The 14069-nt window shown below is 43.0% G+C and overlaps 1 protein-coding gene across 2 annotated transcripts in view; it reads left to right on the top strand.

Annotated features, from left to right (window-relative positions):
• Window positions 1-14069, top strand: part of Adamts18 (ADAM metallopeptidase with thrombospondin type 1 motif 18) — a 149490-nt gene that overhangs the window by 101495 nt on the left and 33926 nt on the right. For both annotated transcript variants that reach the window (XM_021170371.1, XM_021170369.2), the window contains 4 exons: window positions 5864-6036; window positions 10304-10434; window positions 11582-11705; window positions 12297-12541. In XM_021170371.1, the coding sequence (XP_021026030.1) occupies window positions 5864-6036; window positions 10304-10434; window positions 11582-11705; window positions 12297-12541 (673 nt within the window). The remainder of the gene's footprint in view (window positions 1-5863; window positions 6037-10303; window positions 10435-11581; window positions 11706-12296; window positions 12542-14069) is intronic.

The following is a 14069-nucleotide window of genomic DNA, read 5'->3' as shown; positions in this document are numbered from 1 at the left end:
CTCTCTCTCTGTCTTTTCCTCCCCTCCCCATCCCCATCCCCTCCCTTTCCCCCTTCCCTCCCCCTCTCCCTTCCCCTCCCCTGAGGGTTGATTCTGGGGCCTTACACATAATAGTGAAGCATCCTAGCCCTGAGCAAGCTCCCTTTGCAGATCTTCTTTAGCTTTGTATTTACAGATGAGATCCTGGCTTGCCATGAACTCTTTACCTACCCCAGGCTGGCCTTTAATTTGCAGTACAACTCCCTCAGCCTCACAAATAGCTCTGATTACAAACCTACCTACAGTCATGCAGGTCTCAGTAAATCTAGAGCCTTTGAGACCTGGGATTATTGATGTAAAACAAAACGAAGTTCTCTGTGAGTTTATCACTTAAGATTTATTTTATTATGTCTAGTGTATGTAGGGGGGGATTGTACATATGTGCATGTGTAGATACATATGTGTACAGGTGCCTGCAGAGGCCAGAATAGGGTCTCCTGAAGCTGCAGTCAGGAGGCTGTGAGCTGCCTGCCGGCTGTGAATGCTAGCAGTAGAACTCCTCCATCCTCAGCAAGAGCAGGGGATTCTTTTTCTTCTCGTTTCTTTTTATTATTATTAATCATTCCATTCATTTACATTTCAAATGATATCCCATTTCCTGGTTACCCTTCCATCATCCCCATCCCACATCCCCCCTCCCCCTCCCTTTTGCCTGTATGAGGGTGTTCCCCCACCTACCCACCCTCTCCCACACCACTACTCCAACAACCCCTTACACTGACTGGGGCATCAAACCTCTCCAGGACCAAGGGCTTCCCTTCCCATTGGAGCAAGAGTATTTTTTTTTTAATTAAATTACTTTTTTGGGGAGGGGGGGCGATTGGATATTTTCTTTATTTACACTTCAAATGTTTTCCCCTTTCCAGGTCTCCCCTTTGGAAACTCCCATCCCATCCCCACTCCCCCACCTACCCACTCCTGTCCTCCCATCCTGGCATTCCCCTACACTGGGGCCTCAGGCCCAAGGGCCTCTCCTCCCACTGATGTCCAATGAGGCTGTTCTCTGCCACATATGTGGCCAGCACCATGGGCCATGTTTATTCTTTGGTTGGTGGTCCAGTCCCCAGGAGCTCAGGAGGGGGGATCAGGCCTGCTGACACTGTTGCTCCCTCCATGGGGCTGCAAACCCCTTTAGCTCTTTCAGTCCCTTCTCCAACTTCTCCACTGGGGACCCCCAGGTTCAGTCCAATGGTTGACAACAAGCATCTGCCTCTGTATTTGTCAGGCTCTGGCAGAGCTTCTCAGGAGACAGCCATATCAAGGCTTCCATCAGCAAGCACCTCCTGACATCCACAATAGTGTCCAGGTTTGGTGTCTGTATATGGGATGGATCCCCAGGTGGAGCAGTCTCTGGATGGCCTTTCTTTGAGTCTCTGCACTCAGCATCTCTCCACCCCTGGGCTTTTTTTTTTTTTTTTTTTTTTTTTTTTGTACATTGTGGGATTTTCAGCATCCTTGGTATCTTGGCATTTAGTGTTGATGGGATTGCTTTCTCTCTATTCTCCAAGTTGTAACAAACTGAAATGTCTTCAGGCATTGCCACCTGTCCTAAAAGGAGCAGAATGTATCTCTTCCTGGACTCCTCAGACTCAGTACCCGAATATACCGGGAACAAGGCTGGATACCCATTCATGATTTACACCAGATTATAGAAACAAACTTTCTGATACTTTAACTACAGCCAAGGTCTTAGAAATCACAGTGCAGATTTACTCTGTCACTCTGGGTTTTGTAGCATATTTCCTGGGTCTGGTTTTCATACATGGCCACATTTTATAATCTCAATATTTTTCTAAGCAAGAAAGAAATTACCTAAGTAATAGCTCTCTGTCAGTGGAGTGCAGGAAGGATGCCCCTGGGATTTAAATTAAAACCTTTCTCATATCTATGGAATTGAGAACTCTCCTTATATATGATAGATCGCTGCATGTGGAAATAGCCTATCTCGGTTATAGAGGTTCCAAATGAAAGAATTAATCACTAAACTATTTCCACTCAGTGGAGTTTTGTCATGTTAAATGAGAGCAAGGATAATTGGAACACACTCTCCTCTTCCTCCGGGAGAAGCCACAAATAAACCAAATGGCTATCAGCCCATCCAAGCATGGTTGACTGAGTTCTTCTATACCAGCTCTTAACTGTATTTATTAGAGCAAAGCTCTTTCATTCTCACTCTTCTAACTCGAAGCTACTGGCTTATTTTTCTCTTCCAGCTAAATTCTACCATTTGGTTCTGTCTGTAGCTCTTAACTTGACCTGTTCCATTTCCTCCCTAGCGAAGCAGTAGGTGGTTCCTAGTTCATCGACTGAGCTTCTTTCAAGGATGTGTTTTCTTTAATAAAATAATGAAGTATAGAAGGCTGATTTGTAGCCTCACCAATGCTGTTAGCTTTAAAATGGCTTAAAGACCATCTGACCCTACAACAGCCAATGTCAAGCTGGAGGTATGGCTGCTTCCTCTGTCTAAACAGGTGTTTCTATCTTCCACACCCTGTTTTCTGTGGCATTCTGCTACACCCCAATAGCCTTTCAAAATACTTCTCTAGACCTCTGCTCCCAAGCGCATCCGTTCCAACCTTACATCATCTTTTATTTTTGTCACCAACAGAGACAACAGATTCCACTGAGAGCATTAGCACCCGCTTGGGTATCACATGGACAATGTCAAAGTCAAATTAAGGTCCAACAATTGGCTTAACATTTCTCTTGCTTCTTTATCTACCAAACCACCATGCTATAACGGGGCCTAGGAATATTCCTAGGGATGTCATTCAAAAAAAAAATTAACAGCAACATACTGAGATAGTCTAGAACTTTCCTAAAGCACAAGTCTATTCAGCAAAGAATTATAGAGCGCTCACTCTAGTGCCACCTAGCCCAGGGAGTTTGAGAGGAAGCTAGGGCTTCCAAATAGTCATTGAACTGACAATGGGTCCTGTTTTTCTAGACAGTAATTTCCAGGTTCAGTTATCGACATCAGCAGGGTCTCCTACAAGGTACACTGGTTCCTTTGGAAAACACACATTATAACACATCACGTGCGAGAATTCTCTCTGTCTTAGTTTCCTACCCAGTACTACAGAAGCCAGGCTTGGTGGCACACCTGAAATTGCATCACTGGGGAGGTAGAGTCAGGAAGGTCTGCAATTGAAATTCATCCTTGGCTGTGTAGCAAGTTTGAGATACATGAGGCCTTGTCTCAGAGAGAGAGAGGAAAAGAGGGAAAGGGAGAGAGAGAGAGAGAGAGAAATGGAGAATGGAGGAAGGGAGGAAGAGAGGAAGTGAGGAGAGAGAGAAAATACGAATATAAGAGATTGTAAGAGAAAATGCAGAGGGAATCCTGTTAGATGCATGTGTGCCCATTTGTACACTAACAACTTTCTCCCAGTGATTCTAATAGTCTTATAACCAACAAATACTATAAGCATCTCTGGTCACATTCACTGATGCAAAAACAAAAATATAGTTCTGCTTTATAATACAATATCATGTGGAAGACTTCGTTTTCTGCCTCTATTTTTTGTTTCTAATCACAGAGAACTTACCACTCTGCAGGATGTTATGCAAAAGATTTCTGTTCACTTATCCACACCCTCACGCGAACGCCACAGACATCCAGGTGTGGCCAAGAAGTCCCTCAAACCCACCCACCATTCAGAAGCCATCAGTGGGAAGATTCTTGGTACAAACCCAGCTTGTGCTACCTTTTGAGACCGGGTCTCAAGCAGAATAAAAGGCTGCAGGAGAACGTGCTTGGGTTGGACCATTTGACAGGGAATCTGAACTTCTTGGCAGTCATCGCTTTGACTACTCTTGACTCTATCCCATAATGAAAAACGAAATCTGAGCATTCCGATCATGGGGAGCATAGTGTGGCTTGTAATTTGAGAGAATGACCTATTTAAAATATTTATAGTTTAGCTCATCTATAAAGTCTGAAGAACATTGAGCCAGTTTTTGAAACTGCATGAAATTAAATGCATAGCCCTCTCAGTGCTGAAGGCTGGGTCTCTAACCACTAGACTTACGGGATCTTTCTCCCAGTTCCCGTGTGGTTTGTATCAGTTCCCGTGCACCTGTCTTGCTCAGATAAATGCAATCCTACGTAACAAGGAAGAGAGTCTGGGACAGAATCCAAAGGTCTGGGGTTCAGCCCCACTGTCCCACTGAACTGTGAAACCTTCACTGGCATGCTGAGTGTAGTCTACCTGCCCACCCTTCACTTCATCTGTCTGAAGAGTAGAGAGCTATGAGTCTGAGGCCCCTTTCCAAACTCTGCAGATTGGAAAAGTTACACACTGGATAGCCATTAACCTTACGAATATGGGCAGTCCAAGTGCTGCCAACATTTTAAAACCTCAGAGAGAAAGCCTTAAGCTGAGAATTTGTCTTAATACTCCTTGTAAAGAATATTGGGGCAGTAATAATACAACTTAAGGTTTTCTAACTGCCTAACAAATGATCATTTGAGAAGTCTTGGGGGGATCTGATAGAGCGCCGTGGGGACTACACGTTTAAGCCATTTGCTCCAGAGTGTTTTGAAAAAGGCATAAAAATGTCATTCTGGCCAGGAGACTCTTTCTATGTCTGTGAAGTTCATCCATAGGATCTCAAGAGGATGCTAGAGGATGCTGTGGCATAGAATCTAGCAGTGTTCTATAGCAAGCCTTTTCCTATGGAGACAAAGAATTTTAATCACATCAATGTATTAACCTTGAGTCTCCTTTCATGTTACCTGCTGGTAGTGGATTTTTCTATGAAGCAGTCCATGGTGGAGTATTAGCTCTGGAGAAAGCTATGGATTGGGAGAGCAAAAAGAAAGTACTTGTGTCAGAGTAGACTAGCTGAGAGGTTAGCGTTTGGTGGGAACAGTACTAATTTGCAGTTGCCTGCTTTCTCCATTTTTTCCTCTTGGCCTTTGCCGATCTGGATTTGCTCTCTAAGATGTGAAGAGGTTAGTGTTGAGATTGCATTAATTCACATCCTTATCAGACTCTCAGCCTGGGAGCCGCGTTCCCCTTCTCTTTGTGCTTGGCAGGAAAGCAGCAGGCCACCAAAGTTAAAAGGTGATTATGCTGGTGACCACCAGGCTGTGTCTCCCACTCAGAGTGGAGAATCGATTGGAATTAAACAGCCCAGTGTAGGAAGATAACCAGTGTGCTAGCTTCAGGCTGGAGTATGTGGCAAAGATGATCTTCTCTTCCTTCCTCGTGCCATGGTTTTCATGGCCGCAAGTGCATGAGAACCGCAGGAAGATGTTTAGGATATGATGGAAAGTCAGGGTAGGGAGCCTGGAGATACAGGGCGGATCTGTACTTGAAGTTTTAGATGCCAGCGCAGACAGTGTGAGTATGTGGTACCAAAAACTCTGTTGCAGAGACTATCTAACTGTGTGACCACAGAGTCTCTGACACATGAAGTATCAAGATTAGTTTTGTCATCAGTTGTTCAAGTTCTAAAACATAAAAATTGGGTCAGAGAGAGGAAATGAGTTTGGTTTTATGTGCCAGTTACAATTAAATACAGCAGTAGCTGCCTTCCAGTATGATGAAAATGATATGGCAATTATTGAGGCCATATTAAGTCCCTGTGAAAACAAAAAACAAAAAAAAAAAAAAAAGAAAAGGAGCTCTGTGATTGATTAGTTATGTCTGCATAGTAGCAGGAAGTAACCAGACATGGGGCATATGTTTCCAATTGTGTAAGAAGCTAGATATAAGTGCCCATAGCACGACGATGCTCTCCTCAATTGTCCCTTCCTGTGTTATTGCACGTGGCTGAGAGTGGAGTGCTTAGTGCTGAAATTCTTGAATTCTGCTTTTAGGCCTCAGTATGGTGGCAAGTACTGTCCAGGATCTAGCCGCATCTACAAGCTGTGCAACGTTAACCCTTGTCATGAGAATAGCTTGGATTTCCGTGCCCAGCAGTGTGCAGAGTATAACAACAAGCCCTTCCGGGGATGGTTGTACCGTTGGAAACCCTATACAAAAGTGGAAGGTAACTCATTCGGTCACTGTGACACTCTGCTGTCTTACTGTAGATAGTATGTAAATTCACTACACAGTTTCCATGCTTATTTTCTGTTTCTGAGGCTTGTCCTGATTTGGTGTTTTATCAATTTTCATAGGTGTTCTTTATTTTTGCACAGTCTTTTTTTTCTTTTTCCTCTCAAGAAGAAACCTATTGTCTGTCTGTGAGCGAGAGGATCTGTTTGTTTGGAATAGACTTACATTTCTAAATGTACCGTTGACAGCTTGGTGGTTTTCGTCTCCCAGGGATGTTAATTGAAATTGGTATGAGTTGTCCAGACTGAAAACTCATGAAACCATATACATATGCCCTACAGACAGAATATTTAGGAAAAGACATGTTAGATTATTGAAATAACAGGAAGATTTTTTTTTTTTTGGTAAAAAGGATATATCTCTGCACACACAGAATGAATAAAAAGTTATTCAGAACTTTTCATATTTATTATAACTGAAAGTTATAGCTTGCTTTTGACTTTGAAACACATGAGAGAGGTGTTTTGAGATGATGTATCATTCTTTAGATGAAACTAACCTAGAATTTAATATATATCCCAGGCTGAGTTATGTAGCCCAGATTGACCTTGAACTCTTGGCAATCCTCTTGCCTCAGCCTCTTGAGTGTCAGGACTATATGTGTGAGCCACCATGCCTAGATGCATTTGACTTTTTAAAATTAACAAAACATTTGTTTCCGTTGCCATGGGAATGCTGATATCCTTTCTATTACCCATGCTGAGTAAGCCATCACTAGTCCATGTGTTTCTTGGCATCTTTGTAGTGTCCGTATTTATCAGATCTCATCCTTACTTTCTTGAGGAAGGATTTTCAGGACTCTTGGTTGCATACATGTAGAAGGGGACAGGTGTGACAATTTTGACAATTGATGGCTGTCCCTGTTCTAAAAAAATCCAAACCTGTGTTGTTGGTTGGCATCAGGAGAGCTACTGTACATAAAGAGCCATGGTGAACAGACCCACCTGGCCTGACATTAAGAACAGATGGCACATCTTTGAACAATACCAATTTCCAGTCTCGAGTTTACTTTAGTCATTTGTTTCTTCATGTATTCATTTATATATTATTTTTATAAGAACTTAGGGTCTAGGGGAGGAAACCTTGGCACATCTTCAACATTTTTTGTTTCCACAGCATCCAAGAAGGCTATGTAGTCTATACTTAAAGGCCAGGGATTTGTTTTGCCTTGTTTTATGATACAGGGTATCACTCTGTAGCCAAGGCTAATCTGGAATTCCCAGTCTTCCAGTTTTAACCTCAATCCTGGGATGACAGATGTGTGTTACCATACCCAGCTTTAATAGCTATAACATTTGGAATGAATGAATGAATATTAGTTGTCCAAAGGGGACATGTGATCCCTGTGTAAGTGATAAGTTCTCTATCACTATAGGTATTCCATAAAGAATTGAGTAATGATATCACTATAGGCATTCTATAAAGGATTGAGTAATGATCAGAGAAAGATGCTACACAGATGGGATAGGTCAAATTACTCTATTCTAGCACCTAAAACTGCATTTTCTCTTACACACACACTCTCTCTCTCTCTCTCTCTCTCACACACACACACACACACACACACACACACACACACACACACACANACACACACACACACACACACACACACACACACACACAGACACACACACACACACACACACTCCTACAACCCCATGTCTCTCATATATAGTTCTTTCTTTAAAACCCTGTGTCATTCTCTTTGCTGTCTGTCTGTCCTTTGACTTTTTATGTGTTCTTTGACCTTCACACATGATTTGTTTCATCATATGCAGCACTAATGCAGTCTGTTGTTAACTCACTGAGTTCTGTGCTGAAATTGTAAACAGAAGCTAAAAAGTCTGTAGCTGGGAAAATGCTTTGGGCTTCACTGAAACTTCACTATTGCATTACAGACTTTGCTAACAAGGGACCATGCTGTTTGAGTCACTTGTTTTATGAGAATTTGCTGCCTTGGGGACGAATGTCTCCACAGGGTGAGACAGCACGGTTAAGTCTTTTGTTTTTGCCTTCTTCTGGGTATGACACTTAGAATCAGAGGATACTGACCACTATTTGAAAATCTGGCACATTCCTACCATTTATGAACAGAAGACCAGATGGACTCATTTGCTTTTCATTGCTCGGGTAAACACCCTACCAAAAGAAACCCAGCTGAGAGGAGGATCCACTTCTTCTTATACTTCCAGATCCCGAGCCATCCTCCAGGGAAGTCAGGGCAGGAACTCAAGGAGAAGCCACAGAGGAACACTTTCTACTGACTCTCTCTAGTTCGTGCTCAGCTAGTTTTCTTATATTGCCTAGATCTACTTGCCTGGGGGAATGGTGCTGCCCACAGTGGGCTAGGCCCTCCCATATCAATCATCAATCAAGACACTCTCTAGAAGACATGACTATGGGCCAATATGATCTGAGCAACTCTAAAGTTGAGGTTTCCTCCTTCCAGGTGGCTCTAGATGGTGTGAATTTCATGCTAAAAAGTAAGTAGCATAAAGCAGAAATCAGAAGTCAGCTTGGGACTACGTAGTGGGGGTGTCTCAAAACCAAAGCCAAACCAAAAGAACAGGGGAAGGCTCTGACATAAATGAAGAACTTTCCATGAGCAGTAAACTTAAAAAAAAAAAAACACTCTTTTTTTTTATTATTTTTAAAAGGCAAGTTTGTGCCTGGAGATCTATAATAGAAAAAAAATGAACAAATGAAAGACCAAAAGCTAAGCAAATAATAAGCTTTTATTAGAACTTTTTAATTCCTGAGAGTAATACAGAAGAAACACACACACACACACATGATCCACCTCCCCCTTAATCTCATTTATAGAACTTAGAATGTATTAAATAAAGTTGTTATTTGAAAAATAAAGACACTGTAGTTGAAAGAAAACCACTTTATCCACCCACACATCTACACATTTTAACCACAGTAATATATTTTGTCTCACATGTAAGTTTTAAGTCTGCCTTCTATTGAAGGGTTTTGTAAAACAGGACTGTTTGTGAACTGTTTATACATCTGTGTGAAACTGTTGTTAGGGATATCACTCAGTGTCGCCTACAGAAGGTCCCATGTGAGAAACGTCATCTGGAGCTGCTGGCCAAGGATGGCTGTCTCTATCGCACGCATTGGCTTGCTTTCTCCTTCCAGATAACAAGAGTTCTATAACTATACTTTTTTCTTTTTCCTATGATACTAGAAATCTCCCAGGGGCTCAATGGTCAAAAAAGTACTGATTTTTGCCTTTAGAATTAGCTTCTCTGTTTTTTCTGTTTGTGACATTTTGACTCGATATCTTTTATAAACATTGTAGACCACATGGTTTTGTTTTTGAAGTATGTCGATCTATAATACCTTTTTACAGACTGTATAAGTTTCTGAGGGGATCGAGTCCCAAACCAAATCACTAGACTATAACCTGAGGGGGCTGGAGAGATGGCTCAGTGGTTAAGAGCACTGGCTGCTCTTCCAAAGATCCTGAGTTCAATTCCCAGCAACCATGTGGTGGCTCACAACCATCTGTAATGGGATCCTATGCCCTCTTCTGGTGTGTCTGAAGAGAACAATAGTGTACTCATATATATAAATAAATAAATCTTTTAAAAAAGTCTATAACCTGAACTATTTGTAAAAATGAAAATTTAATTAAGACACAGAGATATCCCTTTACCTCTCTGCTGCTACTCATCAACTGCAGGGACTACAAAGTTTGGAATATTTACAGTCCAGGGAAGCTGTTGCATAACCCAGCAACCCTGTATGTGGTTTTGATTCCTATAGATTATGAATACCAAATTCTTAGGTGCCAAGCCAGGCATGATGACAGTCTTTTAATCTCAGGGCTTGAGAGGTAGAGGCAGGTTGAGGCCTGTGAGTTTGGGGCCAGCCTGCTCTACACAGGCACTTCCAGGTTAGCCATGACTGCATAGTGAAATTCTCAAACAAAACAAAATTGCCCACGATTCTTTGATATCAATATTTAATTGGCTTTGTGTGGGCTCTCAAATGGGATTTGTCTTTTGAAAGACATGCGGTCTTCTGTGCACATCCACGGTCATTCTTACAAACAAAATTATATAGAATGCTAGCTACTTTGCTCACAATCGCTATCCAAGTTGATTTAATTGCTCTCTCTGGTGGCCACACTGTTCTGCACCCAAGCTAGTTTTGATCCTGTCCTTTGATCTCTCTGCTTCTAGAGGAAGATCGATGTAAACTCTACTGCAAGGCGGAGAACTTCGAGTTTTTCTTTGCCATGTCTGGCAAGGTGAAAGATGGGACGCCTTGTTCCCCACACAGAAATGACGTCTGCATCGACGGGATTTGTGAAGTAAGAGGACATTTCTGCCCCAGGATGTGCAGTCAGGCTGATGTCTCTTCGAGTGCCGTGAGGATGATTGAGAGAGTCCCTACAATGCACATAGGGAAGATGGGTCAGGCATCCAGCTGAGCTGTGCACCTTCGAGCCCCTCTCTAACTTTCACAAGACCCCTTCATGTTCTGTTTTCATCCACTTCTAGGCATAGAGAATGTGTGTAAGTTACAGCCACTTTTGTGCTGCTCTAAAAACTAAAGACAGAAATGACAGTGATGTCTCAATGCCTGTACTAAGCATATTTGCCAAGCAGTAGAACCTCAGAAGTGCAGTGGGAACAGAGCTGTCCTCTCTTTACAGTTCATGTCTTTGGGGACTCACTTTCCATTGCACCTAAACTTCATTAAGAGCATTTCATCCTTTTCCAGGATGTGTGTGTGTGTGTGTGTGTGTGTGTGTGTCTTCATGTGTGTCTATGTGTGCTATATATAGCACACATACTTCTGCTTATTTTTATGCATATGGGTAGTTTCTCATGGGTGCATATATGTGTTTGCACATATGTATAGACATGTGTGGGTACATGCCTGTTTATGTTTGTGTGTATATATGTATACATGTGTATATATGCACAGAGAGAGTCTGAATGTGTTCAGCTCAGCATTTTTATGCTTCATTCAGACAATTGGCCTGGAAATCTGGTAACAGCCCATGACTCTTTATTCTCGTTTCCAAGAGCTAGAGTCTAAGCCTCAGATCCATCCTGCAATTTGATCACCTATGCATTTGCTGACAGAGGAAGAGTCACTTTGCTTGGGGGGAAAGGTGACCACCAGTAGATCACCGGTAGCCCAGTGGTTGACTCCACACTTCTGTGTGCATAAGATCAGCACTCATTAGAACCAGCAGGTTAAAACAACAATAATATACCAGAGAAAGAAGACATGAAGGTGGGAGGAGATGTCTTGGAGACTTCCAGGAGAATGGGAGGGGGAGGGGCTATATATGAACAAAATACATTGTATGCATGAGGAAGTCTTTGAGCCCTAGTGTGACTGAAGGCTCTGGCTTTCACCTTAGCAGAGCTGCCCAACCCACACCTGTTAGTCTTCATAACTAGGTTTGCTTATCTTTGATTCTTCCCCACTTTTCTTCATTATAGCCGGTGGGATGTGACCATGAACTTGGCTCTAAGGCAGTGTCTGATGCATGTGGTGTTTGCAAAGGCGATAACTCAACTTGCAAGTTTTATAAGGGCCTGTACCTCAGTCAGCACAAAGCAAACGGTAAGAGCCACTTCCATCCCCTTGATGCTCCTGGCAGTGTCCCATTTCTGCCTCTGAATGGGGACCCTAGCTCACCTGACACTAGTGGTAGCTCTTGTCATAGGGTAAGGTTCTTAGGACCTATGGGTGAGCGGTTTCATCTATGCATTGTACCTGAGTAGGGCCACAAAATGGCTCATCAGAGGATGGCAATTGCCACCAAGCCTGACAACATGAGTTTGAACCCCAGAACCCAAGGTGGAGGAGTTGGGGGAAGAATTGACTCTCCAAAGTTGTCCTCTGACCTCTTCATGCATGCTGTGACACATAGGTACACACAGAAACACATGCACTCATGTGTGCATGCAGAAGCACACATACTGGAAGAGAGGGAGGGAAGGGGAGAGAGAGAGGGAGAGGGAGAGGGAGAGAGAGAGAGAGAGAGAGAGAGAAAGAAAATCTCAAAAACAGAAAAAGAAATTATTTGTCTTTTCACTAGATTAAATAGAATTGACTAGTCTCAAAGGCCCCATCAAAATGGTCACTGCACGTCCATTTACCATTCCCCAATCTACAGTGTTAAACGTGGAATATTCCTCTGTGTGCTTTTAGAGTATTACCCTGTGGTCACCATCCCCGCTGGGGCCCGAAGCATTGAGATTCAGGAGTTGCAGCTTTCTTCCAGCTATCTTGCTGTTCGAAGCCTCAGTCACAAGTATTACCTCACAGGGGGCTGGAGCATCGACTGGCCAGGGGACTTCACCTTCGCAGGGACCACGTTTGAATACCAGCGTTCCTTTAACCGCCCTGAACGACTGTATGCACCAGGACCCACGAATGAGACGCTGGTCTTTGAAGTAAGTTTGATTCTGAGGCTAGTGCCTCCTGTGTCATGGCGACAACTTGAGCATATTCAGAAGACTCTCATTCAGTCATTTCCTGATAGGCAGCCTTTCAGAGTGCATGGAGGAAAGGGTAGTTAGTGTCTCTACTTAGAAGGTTTTCATATTTAAATGGGAGTCTTCTTCTGCTTCACCTGCCTAGGAGTACCCAGGAATGCAAAAGTAATACTCATTAGATGATTCTGTGTTGTGTCCACCAGCCATTCGGTGAGCCCATTGTAGCTATTTCTAACATTGTCAGCTGGCCCAGGAGGAGGCTTTTTAGTAGAGAAAATGCTGACCTGGGTGTCAGCAGGCATTCAGTCATAATTTTGTAGGTTGTAGCTTCCCCCCACCCCGAGATTTAAAACAAGAAAGAAAAACATATGAATGGACAATAGAAGCAATGAGCACAGCCAACATTTCTCTAGATACATATGCACATGACCACATCCAAGATGCTGAGAAAAGCCAAGCCATTCACATGATAAACCTTCTCAAGGAAAACCTGTTCCAGTTGACCTAGAAAGGTGCAGAAGCTCTGGGAACAGGAAACTGGGCTGTGCAGGCACAGTTGCTACTCAAATGAGTTTTAAAACATTTTGTTGGCGCTAAGAATTGGCCTTGTATATGCCAGGCATGGACTTTACCTATGTCCCTCAGCCCCAGCCCTTTGTCTGCACTTGAATCAGCAGGATCATTGAAATATACCCAACAGACACAAATCAGTGGCAACTAGAAGGTCACTATGAATGCTGAGTATTAAGACGGGTGCCAGGAGCCTGGCTGATGACCTCTGTCTAGGACTCTATTTCATTCTAGCTGCCTGGTGCTGTAGTTAAGCTATTTGCATGGACTGTGTCCTTGGCCTGCTCAGGAAGCGTCTCTGCGCTTGCTCCTTCAGAACACTGTGTCTCCATCCTCTTGGGATACTTTGGCCAAGTTTGTGATCAACAAAGCTCTTTCCAGGGGCAGATTCTTCCTCTGTATAAACTGAAGCTTCCTGTTCGTTTTCCTGCTTCCTGGATCAGCTGGACGAGATCTATTGGAGAAAAGTGGGTGGTGACTGGGTGTAGCCTCTGGCGGGTCCTTGGTGAAAGTGGCGGAAAAAGGCGAAAAGATTATTCTTGCCCTGTGTGGGAGTTGGGATGCAGTGTGTGATAAGCTATTCTGGGTGAATTTACATGACATTTTGATGGTTCCTGAATGGATTCCTAGATTTACCAGAACCCCAGAAGATTGAAAAGTGAAAATAGCACTGTTTGAAGCTGTTATTGAGGTCTTCTACATTTTACACTCTGAGCATCTACTTGGTTCCTCACTTAACTGTAAATGAATTCAGGTATATAGCTGGGGATACAATGGTAAATGAGAAAAGAAAAGAATAGAAAAAAAAGAAAAGGAAGGGGAAAGAAAAGAGGAAGAGGAAGAGGAAGAGGAAGAGGAAGAGGAAGAAGAAGAAGAAGAAGAAGAAGAAGAAGAAGAAGAAGAAGAAGAAGAAGAA

The sequence above is a fragment of the Mus caroli genome, chromosome 8 (genome assembly GCF_900094665.2).
Source record: "Mus caroli chromosome 8, CAROLI_EIJ_v1.1, whole genome shotgun sequence".
NCBI lineage: Eukaryota > Metazoa > Chordata > Mammalia > Rodentia > Muridae > Mus > Mus caroli.
This window is presented reverse-complemented; position numbering and strand designations above follow the sequence as displayed.